An 18,078-nucleotide genomic window follows, 5' to 3' on the forward strand; every position below is an offset into this window, starting at 1 on the left:
TATATTATATATATATATATATATATATATATATATATATATATATATATATATATATATATATATAGTGTAAGTGTGCATAAGCAAGCAAACGTGAGTTTTTGACAACACACACTTTTTTTAACAAGAAAGCTTCCATGTCTATACAAGCTCCAAAAGTGAGCTTCTTTGTATATTCTAAAGGAACTAGCAACTGGATCTTCAAGTCCTTGCAGACCACGGTTGGTTGGTTTTCATGATGTTCTGGAGCAACAATTAAACAAATTAAAAAGCTCATGTACTTATTTCATGGACCAGGTCGAGGCGCTCCTTCATTAGCATTGAAAAATCCGCTGAAGATTCATGAGCATTGAAAAATCTGCGGAAGATCAACCTAAAAGGGTTCTTTGCTCCTAATACAGTTATGCGATTCAATCAACCCTACATCATCCATGCCCTACCATATGTTATATTTGATTATGAGGGTTTGACGGGCGGAATCAAACATGAGGCAGGGTTAGGTGCAGGCTGTTAGCTTTTATTCTCCACCTACTCTCTACCTTTTAACCCCATTACTTGTTTGATTGGGACTAGTTCTGTGTTCTTTTTTCTTCCTTTATCTTCTTCTTCTTCATGATCTTGATGCACTAAGAAGCTTCTCCCTTTATCCACCATGACTTACATGTTTGCTGGTTATATATATATACGTATATCTGTGCCACATGTAGACAAATGAGGGATAAACGCCTGGCCTAGGCAGCCCCAGCACAAATTGGCCTTTGAATGATGATAGGCTGACCAAAGGGGTGGCCGAGGACGTCTTTATTAGATGGGCAGTCTTGGTTCGACTTCGTGGTACTTTTCCTTATGCACGCTGGTCCTATCTTTTGAGATCCATAGAGTCCTTTCATAAGGCCTCAGCCAATTGGAGGAGTGTTTATGAATGCTTCATTATGCAATATTCTCTCTCTCTCTTTTTAAATATAGATATATATATATTGGTTTTTGAGAGTTGCTATCTACCAAGACCGTTTGATATAATATGATGAATGATTAAAAAAAATGATGGACATTTTTATCATTTAGTATTAGTATTTATTTTTTTTTCATGTTTTTCTTTCAATCATCTATCGATCAATCTATCGACATCAGATGAAAGAGAGTCTGGTTAGATGGTTGGGTAAAAATATTTTAAATGGCCAAGAAAAAATGGTGCAAATCAGATGTATACATATGATTTATAAGGTTTTAGAATGTGATCGTCTTCTTAGCTTTCTTGTCTAGTGAAATCCAATTTGTACACGTAATTTCCGTTTCCTAATTCTGTTCGAATGTTTTTTTATTTATTCGACGTGTATTTTTATAAGGTTGAATTTTTGAAAAGTAGCTTAGCACACTGAGAGGCACCCACATAAGGCATATCTATAGATGCATAATTTGTTAATTATATAGATGCGGTCAAATATATGTTAGTAATTTTAACGAAAAAGTTGATTTAAGACAAAAAAATTAATAAATATCATGAGTGCCGTCTAGCTGTCTTGTCTGCTTGACACTCAGAGACATTTCTTTAAAAAATGAATTTTTGTATATATTTTTTAGTAAATCCAAAGATGGTGTGATACGGTTTTAATTTTATGAGTGCATAGCTCTTTATGACGGCCCCTTTATCGTGTGACTTGAAAGATGGCAGTACGGCCTACCGACCCGCACTGCTCGCTCGCATTAAGTCTCATCTTGTTTTCTACACGTAAGTTTCTTGAACCATTCTTCGAAGACGAACAAGATTCAGGCAGGACTCACCTCGCCCGGTGACGGCGCCTCCATGCTTTCTGTTTTTGGAAAACAATGGCTAGGTGTCAATCAAAATATAACACAAACACTGGCTAATTAATTCATCTTTAGCCGCATTCTGATTTAGTTAGAAAAGGACACGATCTGTCTCTCTCTCTCTCTGCGCTTGGCTGCAGATTACCTATTCTTTGTCTCTCTGTTCTCCGGTCTCTCTTATTTGTTCTATGGTTTTTTTTGCTCAATTGTTTTCTTTTTTTTTGTTGTTTTTTGTTTTGTTCGTGACTAGTCATCACAGTGAATTACCATTTTGTTGGCTCTTTCTCCTTTATATATATATATATATATATATATATAAAATAGAAATTTTGAGTTATTGAGCTTGAATTTATAAGAAATGTAAAATATGGTTTTGAAGTATTTTCTTATTTGAGACATTTGTGGGTACCAACTCTTATATGTTAGACCCTTAAGGAATCATTTTGGTCATCCATCTTTCCAAAAGAATGGTTGGGAGAAAAGTAAGAAGAAAATGTTAGATTACTTAAATACCTTGTCTCTTTGTTTTTCTTTCAACCATTCATATTTTAATGATAGATGACAAAGATGAGTCATTGCAGATCTAGCACCTAAGAATATGGTACCTACCTCTCTCTCTCTCTCTCTCTCTCTCTCTAAATATATACTTGGTTAACTTAGAGATAAAAATATGATAAACAAAATGATAATTAAGGACGTGTTTAGCTATTGACATCTCAAGTAATGTTGAAATCAAGAAAAATTGCAGCCACAATTTTGTCTTGGAAGGCAAAAGTAAAAAACTTCCTCAACATAGAAACAGAGTCACAATTGTGGGGTCAAAAGAGAATAGACTGGCTTGTCAAAAGAGATATAGTAAAGAAGAAAATGACAAAGAAATGACTTCTATAAGATAGTACGTACAGTCCTCTCTCTCTCTCTCTCTCTCTCTCTCTCTCTCTCTCTCTACAATAAGAGACAGGTAGGAGTTAGGTCCTCCGTGTGAGCAACTTTCAATCGCTTGTATGGAAAGAAATTGGCCACGAATAACTTGAGAAGCTTTCCTGAATTCTTCTCTCTGTGGAGAAAATTGCGTCACCGTTTCGTCATTTTTCTTCTCTATTAGTTCGTGGTTGGGAAATTTTTCCCATGGTAAGGCGAGAGAAAAAAACCCCGACATCCATTTCGAGAGAATACGGAAACCTCTTTCCTAATAGCCCCCACGTTGCACCCGTTGATTGGAATCCCTGTCCTCTTCCTACGACAACTGATCCCTTTCTATTTCTAGAAGCATTCTCTCGCTTTCACATGCAACTAACTCAACTCCTTTCAATTTTTGTTGGCAACATGGGCCCATCATTATCATCATATGATAATGAAAATTCTGAGAAACTGACCATTATATAATTTCAACATGTCATAAGAAACTGATCATCAACGCATATAGTTTATACACGTTTAAGTTGTTTTTGCATGCATGCTTTGACATTGGCACAAGTAACCACACATAAACGGTCATCGAGAGCCGTCCTTCTTTGAGATTTACGTCCCAGATTTGCTTACATGTCAAATTTTTAGATAGTGCTGGAAAGAATAATTGGACAGAAGATTGTATTATTATTGATGTCCCTTTCTTCTCAAAACATGAGATGTACAATCTATGTGATACCATCTTACAAAAATATGAACTTGTTTTTATTCACAGCAACTGCGCACCACTCAACACATCTGATCACATTGAAAGAAGGAACGATCTCAAGAATGAAAAATGTTTGTACATGGAGACTTGTACATGCTTCTTCCCATCTTGCTAAGATGTTTCCATGCATTTGTACGCAGGGAGTTGGCTGCAACAGAAGCAAAAGAAGCATAAAATTAGCAAATCATGAAAGGGAGAGAGACATTCATGTGTTACATGACCTCTGATGACCTAAGGATGACATGTTTGCAGATACATTTGGGATAGGACATTCTCTGGGTATATGAAGTTCATTTTTCTATGCATACTACGTTTCAATGGTATGAGACATATTATATTTGGCAATGCTTACCTTAGAAGGTCTGCCCAGTAGTCACCGCTTGGGTCATCAAGATTGAGCTGCCCCAACATGTCCAAACTGGTTGGTGTCATGGTCGCCATCATTGGAGTAGTAGTTGAAGAACTATTTGAGATCTCAGGTTGTTGGTTCATCTGATCCTGAAATGGGCTAATATTGGCTGGAGTAGGTGGCGACGACGGAGGCGTGGCTAGAAGCGGAAACATTGTGCCGCCATTATCATGATCATAAACAAGATTTTGTTGGTACCCAGAAGGAATTTCTGCAGTAGGGCTCAAATCAGGCAGGCTGGTGTTCATCTGAAATTGGTCTATCGGGAGCGCAGTGTTTGAAGGGAGAGTTTCAAGCTGGTAATTTGGCATCAATGGTGGAACATTTAAACCAGGAAGGGAAAAAGGTTTAACATTGATCACTGCCTGAAGAAGGTTTTGCAAATAGAACAAGCCGGCTAATTGTGCTGCTTCAGGCTGCAGTCTAAGGCTCTGGTCGAGTGAAGATAAACCTGAGAGCAGACCTAGGTCCATCCTTGGCTTGTGGGTCACAGGATCGATCCCCATTTGGATGAGCTTCTTCTTGAGATGCGTGTTCCAGTGATTCTTGATCTCGTTATCAGTGCGGCCGGGCAAGTGGGTCGCAATCGTAGACCACCTGAACACCAACAAAAAGGAGATGAGATGGCCGAGAAAGATGCATGCGGTTTACAATTTCCTTTGAAAGCTCTAACATTATCATGTAGTTAAATTGCTTCGTTATTTGTATACAATACCATGTTTAGCTTTGGAGAAATGATGTTGAAACGTTATTTATATATCTAATGCCGTTGTTTAAAAATCTACCATTATATATGATAATGAATGCAGAGGTAGCCTATAATGAAGAAGGACAAAAATGAAGCAGAATAATTACTTGTTTCCCAGGACTTGGTGAAGGCTCAATATGGTCTGTTCCTCATCAAAGGAGAAGTTGCCTCTCTTGATGTCTGGCCTTAGATAGTTGGTCCACCTGAGTCTGCAACTCTTCCCACACCTGTTGAGACCGGCGAGCTTTGGGAGAGCTCTCCAGCTTCCATGGCCATTCTTATGGATGTAGTCGACCAGCTTCTGGTCTTCCTCAGGAGTCCAGGGCCCTTTCTTCACTCCATTTTCATCACGGCTTGGAGACCTCCCCATTGCTGCGACCTGGAATGGACCAGAGCAGAAGCAAATGGCTCTCTAAAAGCCTTTACTGGTTAGAGGGTGAGCCAACTCCCTCTCTCTTCAAAGGAAATTAACTTGTGGGTCTTGAAGAACAGACTTTAGGCATTAAGGGTTTGTCTGAGGAAGAGTTTCTGCTCTGAAGTTGGAGGCATGGAAGCATATATAAAGGGAGTTACAGTGGTGGTTGTGGGACTTGAGCATTTTTTTAATGCTTTTGCCTGTGTTTTTTTCTTGGGCATGAAAGCAGGACACTCTATTTGTTTATTAGTAAAAGGAGAACTTCTTTAATGTTGTCCATCATTTTAAGAAACCACCAAAGAGGTAGCCCCTACTGGCCTTTGCATGGTGACCAATACGATATACCTACTCTACACTATGCTAGTCAAGTGCGAATTAAAAAAAATTTTGAAAGGAAAGAACATAAGGGACATATTTTTGACTCCAGACCTCAGGTACCTGCATTGACTATTTTTCTCTAATTTCAACTAACAGCCTATCATTCTTTTATAATCCTGATATACTGCATGTATTTCCAAAATTTCTAATGCATGCCCAACTTTTGCTGACACTGTTTAAATTGAACTGCTTTTAGAAATTTAAAAAAACAGAAGGTCCCTTCTTGGAATTACTGGGAGAATCTGGTCCTACGTGAAACTTTTTCTCTTCTTTTTCATGCTGATGATGTCAAGAAGAGTACCGAGGGCAAGAGGCAATTGAGTGCGTAAGTTTCTAAATCTTTAGACTTTGGGCAGAGGCGTTGTCTTTAGTTAAATTCAGAAAACTTTGCTGTGTTCTTAAACCAGTTATACATTGAAAAGTAAAAAGTATCAGTAGCGATGAATGAGCTAAAAAATGAGCCTACAACGCGTTGCCGTAAACGCATATATATGCTAGATGTGATGTGTGCTATATTGGTCATAGCCCAATTAATCAACACTGACATGTCAATCGAGCCAACTTTGGTTAAATCATACTGAAAATTATCCTCCTGAATCACAGACATGAGTTTTATTTCTTTGGGATTCTTTTCCACCAGAGGTGTTTTTTTTTTCTCAAGAAGAAACTTCTTTACCATTTTGGTTGTGTGAGAAAAGGAGTTAAGAGGAAACAATGGGAAAGTTCATGAAGCAAACAAGGAAAAAGAGAATATGTGCCGAAAATATACAAGACAAGGAACCCCATTTTCAACAATGGTTGCTTGCTTTCATTATTCTATGGTCATATCACTTGTTGATAAATCTTTGTTCGTTTGAAATTAAGCTGTTGGCTTTCAAAAGAGAAAGTTTAGCACGCGACAGAACGGAATTTATTATCATTGCTTGTGAAGACAGTGCTTGGCTAACTTATGAATGGTTAATTAATTTGACAAATAGGATTATGGACAAAGTTAATCTAGCATAAAGAAACCATGCATAGGCAATGAGCGCTGCCCACATGGCCTGAGGGATGGGGTCGATGGCCTCGAAGTTGAAGAAGGTCAAGAGTTCAATACTCCGGTGCCTAAGAACCTACAAACTAAGATTATTTAGGGTTTTACGCTGGGGGGAGTGCGACTACTAAGTAATATTACCTCCTCGTTTAATAAATATCATGAAGAAGAAATTAACCTCCTTTACATGTGTTGAAGTGTGGAGTCTGATCTATACTTAATACTTAATGAGTTTGCTGTAATCTCATCTTAATATAGAGACGGAGGGGTGGGGGAGAGCAGTTTCTTGTACTCTTTGATTTTTCTATGGTAGTGAAAACTTTGTGCGGTCATGTATGTATGAGAACTTTGTCTTTGAACCTTATAAAATTCTTGTGTCTTCTTCTTCCTTTTTTTTCTTTGGTTTCTTCTCTTGGTGTCCTAAGAGACTGTGAGAGGGCCTTGTTCTTAACAACATGAAGATGAACCATTTTTTTCTTATACACTTCTTTATTGTGTTAATCTTGGCTCTAGTCTGCTCTGCAAGTTGGAAGTGTGACAAGTCAAAGAGGTTGACCCAGCCATCATGGTCCATGTTTCACAGGAGCAGTTCCAATTTGTGCCAAGGTTGGTTAACTCCCTTTATTTGAGAGCGATCACCTTTGACCTAATCTGAGAGAGAGAGAGAGAGAGAGAAATATATATATATATATATATAGAGAGAGAGAGAGAGAGAGATCAATTATTGGGCTTTGTCTCCACCTGGGCATCTTGCCCATTGACATTAGAGAACCTTCAAACCCTGATTGACTTAGCATGTATGGTCAGCCTCGTCATGTGTCCTCCAAAAGTCCACAATGGGAGGTCGCCATTTTCATTTTCATTCGCCCTTTGTCAATCGGCAGCTACTTATTACTTATCTCTTTCTTTCTCTCTTTCTCTTCTCTCTCTTTCTCTCTGCCCTTTTAACATGTTCCTGCAATGATATACAGGGGCCCCCTCCCCAAGAGATGACTAACCATGGCTGGCTGATAGATCTTCGTTCACATCCTCTCCTTGTTGTGGATTGGACTCTACCATGCATCCTGACAGCGGGCCACTCACCTCTTCTCCTCCACACAACACTTACCTTCCTCCCCACTGTCTTAATAGTAGAACGGCATCAGTATTGAATCATTGGCAGATCAAGTTATATGCCATACATTGTTTTCTCCATTTCTAATTATTTCTTTAAATGTATTAAACCCTTTTACTCAAACGTCATAGCATAGTTGGTCGAGCCGGTGGTGCAGGAAAGACACATTGTGATTGAGTCCTACAAGTGCTATACTTCTATGTTATATAGGATGGAGCACGGTACCGAGACGAAGGTGCACTATCTCTTACTAGGCATGCATCAGTGCAGCTTTGGACTCGGGGCAAGGAGAATAGAGGGTTCATCGTGGTACCATTGTCTTTAGACCCTTTGGACAAGGGAAAAGAGGAGTGGCTTCATTGTGGTACAATGATGAAGATATAATATAATATCTCCTCAATAAGCATATGCATCGACACAGCCAGCTTGGACCCCAGAAGCAAAGAGAGGAGTAGGGGAGGTTCATTTATTTTCTATGTGGTGAATTATAATCCACTTGCTCACTTAGAAAAGTTTAATTTTTTTTTATAAATTATATATATTTTCTCTTCTTGTAAAAACCAATATTAATACATAGTTTTTATAGCTAATTCAGATGAATCGCTGAATCAACCGATTCCTTCAATGGGCAGTCCCAATGATCTGATTCTCATCACCCTTTTCTTTTAAGATTACTGCCCCCACATTGCCACCTCTCTCTCTCTCTCTCTCTCTCTCTCTCTCTCTCTCTCTCTCTAATATATAGATATATATCACCAACCCTAACTCCCTTGTAACAAATTTTCAGCCTACTCTGGACAGTCAAACTGACCTTTTTGTACCCTAGAATATTATACTCTGCCCTCTCCGTTTCTTGCTTAAAGAAAGAAAACGAAAGCAGAAAAGAGGAACTGAGGTGAAACTCGGTCCATTTGTTCGGGGCCATGGCGCGCCTTCTAAGTCCACATAGCACGATTCGCTCCACCCTTCAGTCGGTTCATGCATAACTTTACAAACCTCACTCATGTGGCCTGAGCTGCTGCGAGGTTCACTTAATGCAATGCTCTATCTTATAAGAGGTCACGCTCACAATGTGGTTCGAACCCATGACCTGCCACCTTTTGACCTAACCCTCAGGCAGTTGCTATTTGACAATTATTTCAATCATTTCACAATCTTTGTATGCCATGTTTTTATGGTGATATCTCAAATTAGTTTGTTATTTTAAAAAAAAGTTAACCAAATTTGACTACGAGTGGGCTTTGGCTTTTTATAATTCACAAAACGCAATTATAAGTAGGTCCAGTGTTAATGTGAATGCATGATATGCTACTACAATGTGGGGGAAAATGTCTCAATCTGTGTATTTAGAGCGGTGACCAAACCAGAAGCGATGCTGCCAACGTTCAACCATCCACAGCGGGGTTAGGTCTGGCGTGGCCGGAGCCGGGCACCTTCTTCCCGCCCTGACGTATGCTATTCCCCACCACCTCACCAAAGCAAGGCCCTGCTTTTTGTGTGGTAGAGGGAATAACTTCTATAATAAAATTGCAACTTGACAAGATATATCTCAAGAAGTTCGCGTTAAAGAATCAAGCTCTGGTTTCTTATATAATATGCCTTCAGTTACCACTAAAAAAATCAGGGCACCAAAGAAAAACTTCCTTTGTTTTGGTTAGAATGTGTTTAAAATGTCATACCAAGAGAGAGAGAGAGAGAAGTCCCCGAAGGGGTTGGTGCAATGAACGAGCGGGAAGCTCGACCGTGGTGTTGTAAAATGAAACGTGGCATGGGTGGCACATTGAAGCACCACAAATATATCTTGACGAGACAAGGTGTTGGGCGGAAGCTTCGGCTTTTTCTTAGGTGGTAGGATGAAATACTCTTCTGCTTATCTAAATAGAGAAAGAAAGAAAGAGAGAGGACTACTGTGGTATTAATTCGCAAGAATTTTCTATATATTATGCCTAGGATGACATTAGTGCAATTTCAATGCTTATGGGATGATTATTCTTTTGTAAAATTGCCCAGTCAATTATATGTCGGGTTTTAAGAGTGGAGTTGTTTATATTTATGTATGCGCGATGGTGTTTAATTATTGGTAACTAAATATGGTCAACTTGTGGAACTTGAGATCAAACTTTTCTTGTTTTTCAGTAATTTTTTGATGGGTGGGGACTACGGGAGACGTCAAGTTAAGCAGAATCATTTCCTTGTGAACCAAGTTAAAGTGCTCTAGGTAGGAATTGCATGAATAACTTCCAAAGCACGCCAGAACTAACTTTGTCAGGAACAAACTCTAATTGAAGGTGACCAAGTTCCTGAACTTCAAAGTTTAAGATCCGTGCACCTGATTAGCAAGAGAGAGGGTCTCACTGCATGATAACTCGTGGAGACATTCAACATGTTCAAGGCGCTCAACCGAGACTCGGTTTCCTTCTTTTGCTGCAGCCTAGACCGAGCCTAGGCCCGCTGAGGCCAGCCCACAAGCCGGTTCGAATTTTTTGTTGACTGGGTCGTCAGTAAAATCCAATGGCGGAGCTAGACATATTTATCTATGGAGCACTAACTATATATTTGAGGGACATTTTATATGTTAACATGTAAAAGTTTAGGATTAACTAATATGTAAGTAAATGATTTTTTTTAGACTGTGCGGGCAATTGCCCACAAATGACCACATGTAGCTCCGCCCCTAGAGGTAGGCATGGCTAAAGTTAGGCAAACCTTTCGTGATGGCTTCATGGATGTTCGGGCCGGCGTGAACACCCATCCATTCCATCACACAAGACTGTTTGATGGGTACAAATTCGTATGTACTGGTGTAAGTAATTGCTCGCACCAACTCACATGTGTCTCCGCTACTGAATCCAACTTCCTACCAAAGTCGAAAACAATTGTATTTGCTTATGAACCGTCAATCTTGAAATAAAGTCTTACTGCCATTTAATATTGCAAATGGCAGCTTTCTAATATCTTTTTCAAAAATGAAACTTATCAAGCCTAATTCAGATTGGATGATATTGTCAAGGTCTAAGAAGCAAAACCAGAAGGCAACTACAAAGGGGACGAGAGGTCTTCAAGTCCGCCTTCCCTTCCCTCTGTCGTCCCCGCTTACATCACAGTGTTGCATTCACAAGCTTCCCTTACTTTTTAACAAATCTCCCCACCGGCTCAGTGAAAGGACGGCAACCTCATGAAACCTGGAGACAGAATTGCACTCTTCTTTTTCCAAATTAGTTAAGAGGTTGCTTCCTTTACATGGCTTTCCTTCTTATCGTGGCCTTTGGACCAGGAGACTTAGAAGATGACTTTCTACAGCGTGTTTAGTCTTCCTTTCTTCTTTGCCAAGACTGCGATCTACGTATTTACTTTTGGCTATTATTGATTTAGGCCAACCTTTAAACCAACTCCAGAAAAAGCAGTGCCCAGTTCAACTGCTCGGATTCGAGTGCAAGAGAAATTAAGATGCTGGTACTGCAAAGTGGATCCGATGTTTGAAAGATTGAAGCGGGTCGATCCGTTCGGAGAATTTTGTCTTTTCATTTCATGGTATAGTCCCCTTTGTCAAGGGCAATTTAGTCTTTTAAAAGACAATGTTGCACACTACTAGAACTGGGCATCACGAGCCTGAACCCAGCCCAATGCACAAAATCTGGGCTCGGGCTTACAATAAAAAAATATTTTTTGAATATAAAATATATATATATTATTATTATTATTAATATAATATTTAAAAGTTATCAGACGGATTGAGCCCCTATCGGGCTGACCAGATGGTCCCGTACCAGACCGAGTACGAAGTACCCGCCGGTGGCTCAGCCCGGTGGGGAGGTTTTATTGCACACTCGTTTGGGCCTAAACACGTGAGCTGCATGTTAAAGGCTTGAAATGACTTAAGTACCCTTGTATTTTGCCCGCATTGTAAGGGCAAAAGGGGGAGAGAGAAAATTTTATTTTTAAAATGACCAAAATGCCCCTATCAAGAGGTTGAACATGCAAGGGCTCTAATTTGGGAGCGGGGCGCATTTTTTGAGGACTCAATTAGACCAAACATGGGTTTATGAGAGGATTTAGTAATTGAATGATGCTTTTTTTCTTTTTTTTGTCATGAAAGCTGAAAATTCAACAGGTTTTAGTTTTTTTATCAGGCCCCCAACTTAACAAATGTAGTTTTTTGTCTCCTCATTTTCTTTACATGTCTTTGTCTTTGTCCGCCTCATGAAATCCAACCTGCTCTTATTTTACATTGGCCAATGCTCTCTCTCTCTCTCTCTCTCTCTCTCTCTCTCTCTCTCTCTCTATATATATATATATACATTTTCAACTTTTTTTTTCTCTCCCAACATACAAATTATAAATAATTAATAGAACGGCCAACCCGTTGAAAACTAAGTAATTTGGTGAGATACCCAAGTGTGACGTCCTCGAGTATTGGGCAGACTTTGAGTGGAAAGGCTGCTTTTAGTTAATCTTCCAAGACAAAAAATACTTGCAACTTGTGCAATGGAGAGCCCCTTAATGAAGGCCATGACGTCGTATAACCTTAGCTGCATGAGGATCATGCGTTGTTGAAAATGTCTACTGATTCTAAACATATTTCCACCACCACTAAACACCTTGTCTTTTCCTTTCTGATCACCTATAATGGCCTGTTGCTTAATTTATTGGCAGTAAGTAGCTCTTCAAGTGGGAGAATATTTAAAGCTAATGGCCGTTGACGTTGTTTTTGTGCCTGCAACTTGCACCTGAAGCCTGTTTCCATCAATGGCGTCTTTCCAATAAAAAAAAAATGGAACTCAACTTCATAGTCTGCAGAAATCTGATGTGAAACCAGATTGCAACGAATTCATTAGGAATGTTCTTCTGCTGGAACAACCTCATCCTGTGAAATAAAAGTCTGCCTGTATTATTAGGACCAGGTAAGTGTTAGACCCTTGGGTGCTAAATTAATTAAGAATGACATTGGCCATCGATTTAGTTTACATGGACAGTTGATAGCTAAGTCACACGGATATGGTTATTATTCGGATATCCGTACAGTGATATGAATATATATATATATATATATATATATATTATATTTGTGTATGTGTGTGTGTGAAATAACATAAACAAAACAAATAAAAGCAGCATTTAAATAAACAAGTGACATAAATGAAAACATTATATGTTAGTGAACAATAACTCTAAATTCAGAATGAAAACTGAAAAAATTTAAATATAGTAAAATTAAGTTGATTGGATCAGCTTGTCTAAGTGTTTACTTTAGGTACGGGTACAGCGGCACTATTACTGAAGTTGTGAGGCAGAATGAAAAAAAAAAAAGAAGAAGAAGAAGAAGAAGAAGAAGAAGAAGAACATAAGGCATTTTAGTCCCATTTAGTATTTTTCTTCGTTTTTTTTTTCTTTCAAGTGTCAATGTGGTCTAAATCATTGGACAAGACCAATTTTGCTGGATCTGGCACTTAGTACCATTGTTTGTTAACCCTAATTAATAGATGAATGAAGTATCAGTAATACTGCTTCTAGTTATACAGAGTTACTTTTCCACTTGATCAAATGAACAATATTGATTACGAATACAAAGTTTCATGCTTTCAAATATTATATTCGTCATTTACCTTGATCCCTTCTGTTGGGTACTTATTAGAAAAAGAAAACAAGATTAAGATCTCTATCATGGTTTCTCGGAGATAAAATATTCCCGAACACGACTTTCTTTCAAAAGATTCTCTGGAGTTAGCGACAGGGCACCTGCTTGGGCCGCCATTTCTAGAAGGGCAAAGAGTGTGCGATTTTCTCTTGGCTTGATGTGGAGAAAACAAGAACAGGAAAAAGAAATGAATAGCAGATAAGGTGAAAACAGGATAAGTACAAATTGAATAAAGCAGGAAAACGAAGAAAACGCGTCCAACCCCACATCCACAGCAACTCCCTTTCGACTTATTTTCAAAAGATGATTGGCCACAATTATGACCTGATTGGCTTTCCTGCATGAGAATTTACTGTCATGACGCATGTAGACAAGGTTGATCACGAAAGATATGACGATGCTATCATGGTGCTCTCACGTATGATTCATAGTCACGAGCAGGGATGTCCACAGATCTGATTTAAATGGAATGTGTTCTTGATTTATTGAATGTTCATATATTCGGATTCGAATTCAAATTGAAATTCGCATAAAGAAGAGTCCTTACCATATGTCAATCTGATTTTTAAATTCACAGTCCAAGCCAGATATGATTCTATTTGTACATTTGAAACCGAATACTACTTTAAAATGCATGAACCAATCCAAACAGCATTATGGTATGTTAAGAACTGACCTTCAAATTATTGCATGATATTGGGTATGGGATATTTATATGAAACTAAATCTGAATTCAAGTCGGAATCCAATCGGATCTTTGTCTAAATTGGGTGTCAAGATGAGATTTCATTTCTTAAAACTTAATCCGCACTGTATTCTTAATCAGGTGTTAAACTTTTTTCATATGTAACTCGGAGAAACATGAGTTCTTTATCATGGGCCTTACGACTTTCAGGTGAACGGGAGGCTAATCCCACTGCTTAAGTGAATGGCGAAGCTTCTTCTCCCCTTTAACTTCATTTCTTCAGGATCTAGGGCTGCTTTTGGGGCCTCGGACATATAATATAAGACTTTGGTTGTTTGTTTCACTGAACAAGAAATTAAAATCATCTTGTGAAAATGGCAAAAGTAGATTCGGGCTTAAGGTATGCTCTGGATGGATTCAATATGGTGTGAGATGGCAGTAGCATATATGGTTTCTGTGCAATTACATGTCATTAACTATATATATAGAATTAAGGATCATATTCAATGGCCTAGAGATATACTTTAGCTCGTAGTATGCCAACACTTTTAGCTTCTTTGGTGAACAGTGAGCTTTTCCCTTTAGTCTTGACTCTTTTCCTTTATGAAATCATGTCTTTAACCAGTTTAAGCACTTCATTGCCGTGAAGTTAAATGGACGCTTGAGTGAAAGCCACTCTTTCTTTGCCCAACACCAACTCCAAGATACCTATAACTAGAAAAGTTTATCCGCTTATTCCTTTTCCTCCCTTTTAATAAATGCAACAGTTTCTTTTCCCATCAGAGTGTCTCCTTCATAGGGATGGAAAAAAAATTCATATCCGATTAAGAAGTGCCATTGAATTCGGATGTAATAAATGGCATTCGATTGGATTCCGATATACATAAATATCTAATCAGATTCGGATATGGATTCAGATCGGATTCTTTTTTAGACAGATATCTTATATATAGTGCTATTAAATTTTGAAATTTGGCAAAATTCGGTTTGAAATTTGGATTCGGATTTGGATATAAATATAAGGATTGGATTTGGATTGAAAAATCGGATTTCAGATTCGGATTCGGATATAACTTTTCTTTATTCAAATTTGAATCTGAATATATGAATATATGAAAAAACAGATATGATTAATGATATATCTGATTTGAATCTGAATTAATTTAACTCTTAGTAATGCTACTTTCTCATTATCATTGCTTATTTAAAGTATTTGGGAACTCCAAGTTAATGAACAGTTTCAACTGTTTTAAAAAATATTAAACAATTACAAGTAGGAACCCAACCTGTAACATGTTCGCAAATACACATTCCAATGTTTAAAAATTTGTGTTCAGCCACCTGTGTTGAGAAAATGGTTTCCGATTCACCGCCCGAATTACAGTTGACAATGAAAATTGAAAGAGGCAGAGTAATACACGCATTAATGACCCCAAAAAAAACAAACAAACATACCCTTTCTTGCATTTTGTAGCGTCTTATATCTCAAATCTGAGGTGATCTGAGATATTGTAAAAGGGTCCACAGATCGGTTGTCTGATCCTCCCTACCCGATCCGCAGTTTTTTGCATTCAGTCAATCCACCACATGGAAGGCACTGCGGATCTTAGATTACCTCCTATTCGAAATCTAACTGTTAAAAGCAACCTTAGGCTAGACATTTACTGCATAAATTTTTTGCTAAGGAACATTGATTTATCTTATTATTGCAATGGGTTGGGTGCATGTTGGGCTACAGACAGCCGCCTAAGTTTGGTGTGGGCACCGCATATGGGTTGGGTAGGTCTGATTCCAATGTTATTATAGTAAAACTTTTGTAAGGGATTACTCGGGCTTGGGTGGGGCAATTGCCCACACCAACTGCAACGTAGCTCCGCTACCACCACTAAACTCTCTCTCTCTCTCTCTCTCTCTCTCTCTCTCTTGTATGGGGCATCTTCGTTAGGGGTGGAGCCAAGGTAAGGCTCGCATGTGCTCTGGCTCCACCTCAAAAAAAAATTAAAATTTACATACAAATTTAAAAAAAATTCACTTGGTCTATATAAAAAATTTGGAAAATGATATTTTGACCCTAATCAAAATTTAAAAACTTTAATTCAACCTCCTCATAAAAAATTTCTGGCTCTACCCATAATATCTGCCTTGGTAGTATATACAATGCATTCAATCTCAAGTTGTTCTTGGTACTTCCAAAATCCTCAAAGCTATTATTCAACAGCATCATTCTCAATTTGCAAATCGCAACCCATCTCCTCCTTTGCACCATTCGTACGGGGGCATTCTCTCCTACTTTGGGCCTTATTGACAATGAAGGTGTAAACTGATATGTATTGGCTTCAAAGTCCTATATTTTATAAGATCGAGAAAGGAGGACGGAGCACTTTCAAACTAATTTCTCCTCTCACACATGGCATTTGAAAGCCCGCGGATTGAAAACCTCTCGGATCTGAGATTCGAGACAATCAAACTTGCCTTTAGGCTGCATTTCATGGCATCGATTAAAACTCATATCCTAGGTGATCTTGAGATCATTGTGGATCTATTGTTGAATCCCCTTCCCAGTCTTTGCATTGAACCGTGGATCTGAAATCTACTGTTTGATTAAAGAGTGGTTTGCACAGCAGGGGCCATCAAATGCGATGTCAAGGTTTGACATTCGTTATTCACACTCATATACATGTTAAACTTTTCCTCTTTATTTCATGTTCATCTTACTCCAAAGACAGGTATTTATTGATTCCACTTAGCTCTCTCCCTCTCTTGCAACCAGTTAGGTAGGTCGCGCACATTAACCATATCCTTGGTTCGAGTCTTGGAGGGTAATATCCTAATAGTATTGAAGATCATTTGAGGTGCTGCTATAAAGACTAAGTATAACAACCCGACCCACTCCTGGGCTCGGGCCCCTAGTTCGGCGGATCACAACCCGCCCCCTAACAGTACAGCTTCAGTCTCAAAAGGTTAGAAACCATGACAATCATCTCATTAATGACCCCCTTTATAAGTCCTTAAAGATCTTTCACAATCTTCAATATAAGACTAAACTTATGGCTGGTTCATGGCCCCCTCCTCCTCTCTCTCCCTCTGGCGTCTTTGCCCTTTCCCTACTCAAATTTTTCAATTCAACCAACCTGAAATTGTTCTTTATTCTTCCCAAATCTACATGCAAATCTACCATTCAATGGCACCAATTCACTTTGCAAGCCATTCTTATGAAGCGTTAGCCACCTTTTTCCTCATTGAAGATGAAGGTGTGGTGCATACTACTTTCAACCTGAAACAAAACCTGAATCGTGGAAGGGTTTCCTTTTGAGTAAGAATGCTGAAAGGATGAAACGGAACTGAGATATTATTATTGGAAGATCTTTGAACAAGGCGAGTGCAAACAAAGGGGGTTTGCTAGAACAGTAGAACTTTACAAGCCGTTGTTCTTTGCTTAATTACCAAGAAAGTCGATTCCTATGTGCTTAGTTTTTTTTAGGGCATTGATTATTCTAGATATTATTAGTTTGTTGATGCCTCCATCCCTTTAGTAACTCTTCATTGATAAAGCGACAGATTATTCAAGGCTCAGATGATCAAGCTATGATTAGTTTGTCATTTTCCATTACTAAGTAGAGTTAACTATAAATAGTAGGATCACAACACTCTAGTTGACAGGTGTACCGTACCCCACCGAAGTTCCAATGCATCCTAAGCTCTTTGGAGGCACAAAGAATGAGAGGGCCTTCGAGTAGGCGGTGGATTGTTAACTTTCTACTCACCTAGAAGCAGGGTTAACCCAATGGCAGTGGCAGTAGACAAGGAAAGTGTGTTACCTACAAAAATTAGGTGGGTGCAATGTAAAATGTTAAACATTGAGCACCTATATGCAAATCCATTGAACGTTATGTGTGTGTGTGTGTGCGTGTGTGTTGCCTATATATGTAACCACGGAAAAGATAAAATTGTGAGAATATATGTGCAATGACCCTTATCTACTTGCAAACCAAAAAAAAAAAGACTTAGGAACGATAAATCATTATAGTTCTGATTTCAAAAATGTATGCATGAAAATGTAGTCATTGTAGGTATATGATTCTTTTCAAATCAATTCTATACATATATAAAATGTTATAATCCAACCTTTCTTATAGAATATGTTATCACATATTGACCATAAGTCTTGAGAGTC

The 18,078-nt window shown here is 38.4% G+C and overlaps 1 protein-coding gene across 1 annotated transcript; it reads right to left on the reverse strand.

The window, feature by feature from the left end:
• Nucleotides 1-3,408: 3,408 nt before the first annotated feature.
• LOC116265938 (transcription factor MYB41-like) lies at nucleotides 3,409-5,155 on the reverse strand. Its single transcript, XM_031646947.1, has 3 exons — nucleotides 4,752-5,155; nucleotides 3,840-4,493; nucleotides 3,409-3,635 (listed from the first exon to the last, which is right to left on the reverse strand). Exons 1-3 carry the CDS (start codon nucleotides 5,012-5,014, stop codon nucleotides 3,599-3,601), a joined length of 954 nt encoding a protein of 317 aa, XP_031502807.1. The 5' UTR covers nucleotides 5,015-5,155; the 3' UTR covers nucleotides 3,409-3,598.
• Between the last annotated feature and the right edge of the window lie 12,923 nt (nucleotides 5,156-18,078).

Source organism: Nymphaea colorata, chromosome 12 (genome assembly GCF_008831285.2).
Source record: "Nymphaea colorata isolate Beijing-Zhang1983 chromosome 12, ASM883128v2, whole genome shotgun sequence".
Classification (NCBI taxonomy): domain Eukaryota; kingdom Viridiplantae; phylum Streptophyta; class Magnoliopsida; order Nymphaeales; family Nymphaeaceae; genus Nymphaea; species Nymphaea colorata.